The 4,228-nt window shown below is 39.9% G+C and overlaps 1 protein-coding gene across 1 annotated transcript; it reads right to left on the reverse strand.

Annotated features, from left to right (window-relative positions):
- Positions 1–1,451: 1,451 nt before the first annotated feature.
- On the reverse strand, positions 1,452–4,019 carry LOC149846025 (calcium-binding protein CBP-like). The gene is made up of 5 exons (XM_089990250.1): positions 3,773–4,019; positions 3,131–3,177; positions 2,833–3,005; positions 2,683–2,701; positions 1,452–1,739 (listed from the first exon to the last, which is right to left on the reverse strand). Exons 1-5 carry the CDS (start codon positions 4,017–4,019, stop codon positions 1,635–1,637), a joined length of 591 nt encoding a protein of 196 aa, XP_089846376.1. The 3' UTR covers positions 1,452–1,634.
- Between the last annotated feature and the right edge of the window lie 209 nt (positions 4,020–4,228).

A 4,228-nucleotide genomic window follows, 5' to 3' on the forward strand; every position in this document is an offset into this window, starting at 1 on the left:
TATTTAATTGTGACATGTTTTGGTACCATGTTTCTCTGAACTTAACTATTTTTGTTATTCAGTTGGATGATTATGATTATTGATTGCATGCATTTGTATGTTTAGTGTTGTGTATACATGCACTGCTGATGTGTTTTTCTACTGAGACTCATTGCAGTTTGAACCTTATATTTTATATCATACACATATAAAATGATTGAGCTAGAGCAGTTGCGGGATGCTGCGGTGGTACCATGAGAACCAATTATTGATTCTTGGAACACTTTTAATTTAAATGCTTATTGATTTAATTTAAATTAGTCTCAAATAATTTATTTATTGAATGAATGAACTAGAATTGTTTATGGTTTGGTAGAAATATTTTTATATATGTAAATCGCCTAGCATGTAAAATTAAATTAGTTTATTTTATTTGATTTTTTTTAGATTTTTTTGAGAATTTATTTAATTTTTTCTCAAGATTTTGCTGAAAAAAACTTGAGAAATATTCAAAAAGTTGAAAATCTCCTGAGAAATTCACTGTCGAGAAATTGCCGTTTTAAAGTTTTGTCACTATGAATCTGACTCCAAACACGATCAGACTTTGCTATTTAAAATTGAATACGACCCAAATCTGTAATGAGATTTAAAATTTCATACCAAACCCAATCAAACAGGTTCAGGTCGGATATCTGACTGAAACCCGTGCCTACATCAATAACAAAAAATGCTGAAACTCGTGAAATCGAAGCTAGTATAAATAGGAGTGTTTGCTTATAGGTAACTAACATATAGGACCTATTTGAAAATTTTCGAAACCATGGTGGACATGTTACTTTTAATAAAAACTTGGTCGTTGGTACTGAACCAGAGATAGATCGGGTTAGGGCTGTCACACCCTGCTGAAGCCCAACAAATATTGGATCTGAGCGTGGAGTGTAGATCCGGTACTAGGCTCAGTGCAAAGGATGCAAGCTCCGGGTAGCAATGAATGATTAAAGGGGCTCCCTGGGACCTGCCGTCGCTAATGATAAGATGCGTGGCATCCAGTGATTGGACCGAGCACCTTGCAATGTACTCGGCCCGATAATTGATCTCGTCCCTTAACCCAACCCCAACCAGTAAATGGATCTAGCTCGGGTATAGTAGCTATGAATGATCATCTCAATAGAACTTGACCTGATCCGTCTTGTTTACTACTCGGGTTTAAAGGGGCTGACCCGACTGAGTCTGAATCCAGCCCAATAAGACCCGACAAAGTATTCATGGTTTGTACCTCTGGGTCTTAGGTCTCAAGGCATTTGCCATTACTTGGTGCAAGGGTAAGTGATCGGGGTGTCATCGTGAAGATTGAATAATAAAATCATGATCTTCCATGTATTTGCCCCCAATTGTTTTGTGAAAAAGTGAGTGCACTTTGGCCAGTGAAAGCATGCTTACAATTTGGATTCTCACAAACTTAACTGCAGGAATAGATGCATATAAAGTATTATTATTTAACAGAGGTAGAAAACGAAGTATCTAGGACAAACACCACGAGTTGATGCCCACGTCTAAGGACACTGGCGTATAAGCCTTATTTTTTTTTTTATAGAGGGAGGGCACCATATTAAACACACTAACATAAACACTCTAACAGCATAATCTGAAAAGTCTCATGCAGCAGTGAACATCACGGCAGATTGCAGGAAGAGTTCGTAGGTGAAGGTGGCCGTGCCATAGCCGGAAGCCTCCTGTTCCTTGAACTTGTTAGTCAGACCCTGCATCGGTGGAAAAAACCAAATTGTGTTTATCATCTTTGCAAATGAGAAGCAGAAAAAATGTCCAATGCTTGATTGGAAACTTGACTTGACATTGATTGTGAAAAATGGAGTGTTGTTGGTCTAATAGAGAGTCTGACGGGTTAACCCGGCTTGTCAGACAGGCTTGAATCAGGCCCATTGTAGACTGATGGATTAAGGACTGACCAGCCATGTCCGATCTGGCTCTTATCAGGTTGAATATGTGTCCGTGCCTTAACAGGCCATGACTTAAGACCCAAGCCTATAGTTTAGAGATGGGGTTGGTCTGTCAACTTGGACACAGCTCATGCCCTCCCGTCATATACTTTGAAGGGAAACAAAATGTCAAGATACTTTAAAAAAAATAAAAATAGAAGTGTACTTTACAAATTTAAATTTTATAAACGGAAAGTAACCTTTTTTTTTATCTTAAAACATGATCATGTATTTTCAAATATATTATTATTTTAAGAGTATTTTGGTTATTTTAATCTGATAAGTGCAGTTGACACACACATGTTCGAGAAAACATTGACTATGCTCATGGGTACCATTCCCTAGTAGATTCCACTAGTTCCTTCACATTTTGTTGATTTTTCTTGTGGATCAAGCCCTACGGATACGATTTTATACTGTTTGTTTAGTCAAAAACATCCAATTTGTGTTGAATAAGCTGGTTTTTAAGGAGTACAAAACTGAATGGTTCACCTTGTGTAAAAAATTAGCAATAAAAAAAACCATACTTTTATGTTGAAAACACCCGATCGAAAGGAGTTGGGGGGTACAAAGATCACATAATTGCCTGCTTATGTGACACAACCCAATCACAGGACAACATTCCATGGGCCCCACATCAACAGAATGCACCCCCCACTCACAGAGTTCTCATATACGCAAACTAATTGTGTTAGGATCCTCATACCTGAACAATGAGGCAGCACCTGCAGAACAACATAATCCCCCATCAATTACCTTGCCCATCTATATTTTTGATAAATAATGTGACTTTGGATAACAAGAAACAAGTGCATCTTCTTTAAGCTAAGCCATATAAAGGTGTAGGAGTACGCACTCAACGAATTTGTCATAGCCGATGCCCGAGTTGCATTTTTCGCGACTGTATGAAGCTATCATAAGAGAGACGATTTTTGGAGAAACTGGGAAACCCAGATTGTTCAGAGCACATCTCAGCTCGTTGGTGTCAATGAACCCATCCCTGTTCCTGTCAGTCTTTCCGAAGGTCTCCTGCAAAAACATAAAGAAACGCAAATCTTGTAACTTAACTTACTAGAAATATTTATGTTCTCTCTCATTTTTATGCTGGAGAAAGAAAAAAGAGAAAAAAGGACTACACATGGTTATTGACGTACCTTCCACCGCTTAAGACAATTGTAAACATCAACGAAATCCTTGGGCCCTGAAAGTTGAATATTATCGTTTGAAGTAAGAAAAAAAAATGAACTTTGGGGAATGCATTGTTAGACATTGTGGTGCAATGAACTCAGAAAAATGATTTGCAACAATGTGACTTTGTTTGGGTGCCTTGAATATTGGAACGCGGTATCCCGCGCATACACTAGGTGTCCCACCGTGTTGCATTGCACCCTTACCCTAGAAGCAGCGGTGTCCGCAACACTTGGTTCATAAATTTGAAAAAAGCAAAAAAAAAAAGAAAAAAGAAAAAAGAAAATGCAGAACGGAACGCCCGAGACAAAAGCTAAACTTGTTCAGAACACCTTTGCACCCGATTAGCAGTGTCCAGATAGAACTGTTCTACACAATTCAACAGCCTCTCGAGTTGGTTTAAATATAAAAAGTATTAGCCAAAAAGAAAGCTAAAGAGTGGAAAATTAAACGACAAGAGATCCCATCAATTGCTATATGACAGAACCTGTCAAACAGCCAAAGATGACAGTTTAGTGGTCAAGCATGCAAGCTGAAAATGGCATATTCATACGGCAGGATTGTGAGAAAGAAAATGAGTGGATCGGGGAATGAGAAAGAGTGGTCACCGATTCTGGTGCCGTCTTTGGAGAAGGTGCACATGATGAAGCGGACGGTTCTGGTGCTGAAGGTCTGGTTGCACCTGGAGAGGGCGGTCCGCAGCTCGGACTCGTCGATGATGCCGCTGCCATCTTTGTCCACGCAATCGAAGACGTTAATGATTTGGGGGTCCGTCCCTGGTGGGAAGCAGCTGGGACGTTGGAAGACTGAGAAGGGGTTGTCCTCCTCCTCGCAGCGCTCTTGGGAAGAGCTCATCCTGCTGAAGCTGTGTGAGCGCTGGGTTTGCATGTCTAAGGCCTGATTGCTCTTAGTAATTAATCAGTAGCGGCTTGTGGGATGCATGGCCTAGAGAAGGCCCCTGCCCTTTAAATAAGGGGAGGGGGCGACCAATGCGTGTGCGTGTCATGAACGCCATTAGGATTATCTCCTGCTTCTTTTACCGAAAGGGCTACAGATAATCAAGA

Source organism: Nuphar pumila, chromosome 2 (genome assembly GCF_984573655.1).
Source record: "Nuphar pumila chromosome 2, dmNupPumi1.hap1.1, whole genome shotgun sequence".
NCBI lineage: Eukaryota > Viridiplantae > Streptophyta > Magnoliopsida > Nymphaeales > Nymphaeaceae > Nuphar > Nuphar pumila.

What these genes read in the sequence shown, in the direction of transcription:
- LOC149846025 (XM_089990250.1), bottom strand. Translation starts at nt 4,019, where the DNA reads ATGAGCTCTTCCCAAGAGCGCTGCGAGGAGGAGGACAACCCCTTCTCA. An exon ending in CAAAGACGGCACCAGAATCG is followed by an intron (nt 3,178 to 3,772) that starts GTGACCACTCTT and finishes TTCAACTTTCAG; the next exon opens with GGCCCAAGGATTTCGTTGAT. An exon ending in ATTGTCTTAAGCGGTGGAAG is followed by an intron (nt 3,006 to 3,130) that starts GTACGTCAATAA and finishes ATGTTTTTGCAG; the next exon opens with GAGACCTTCGGAAAGACTGA.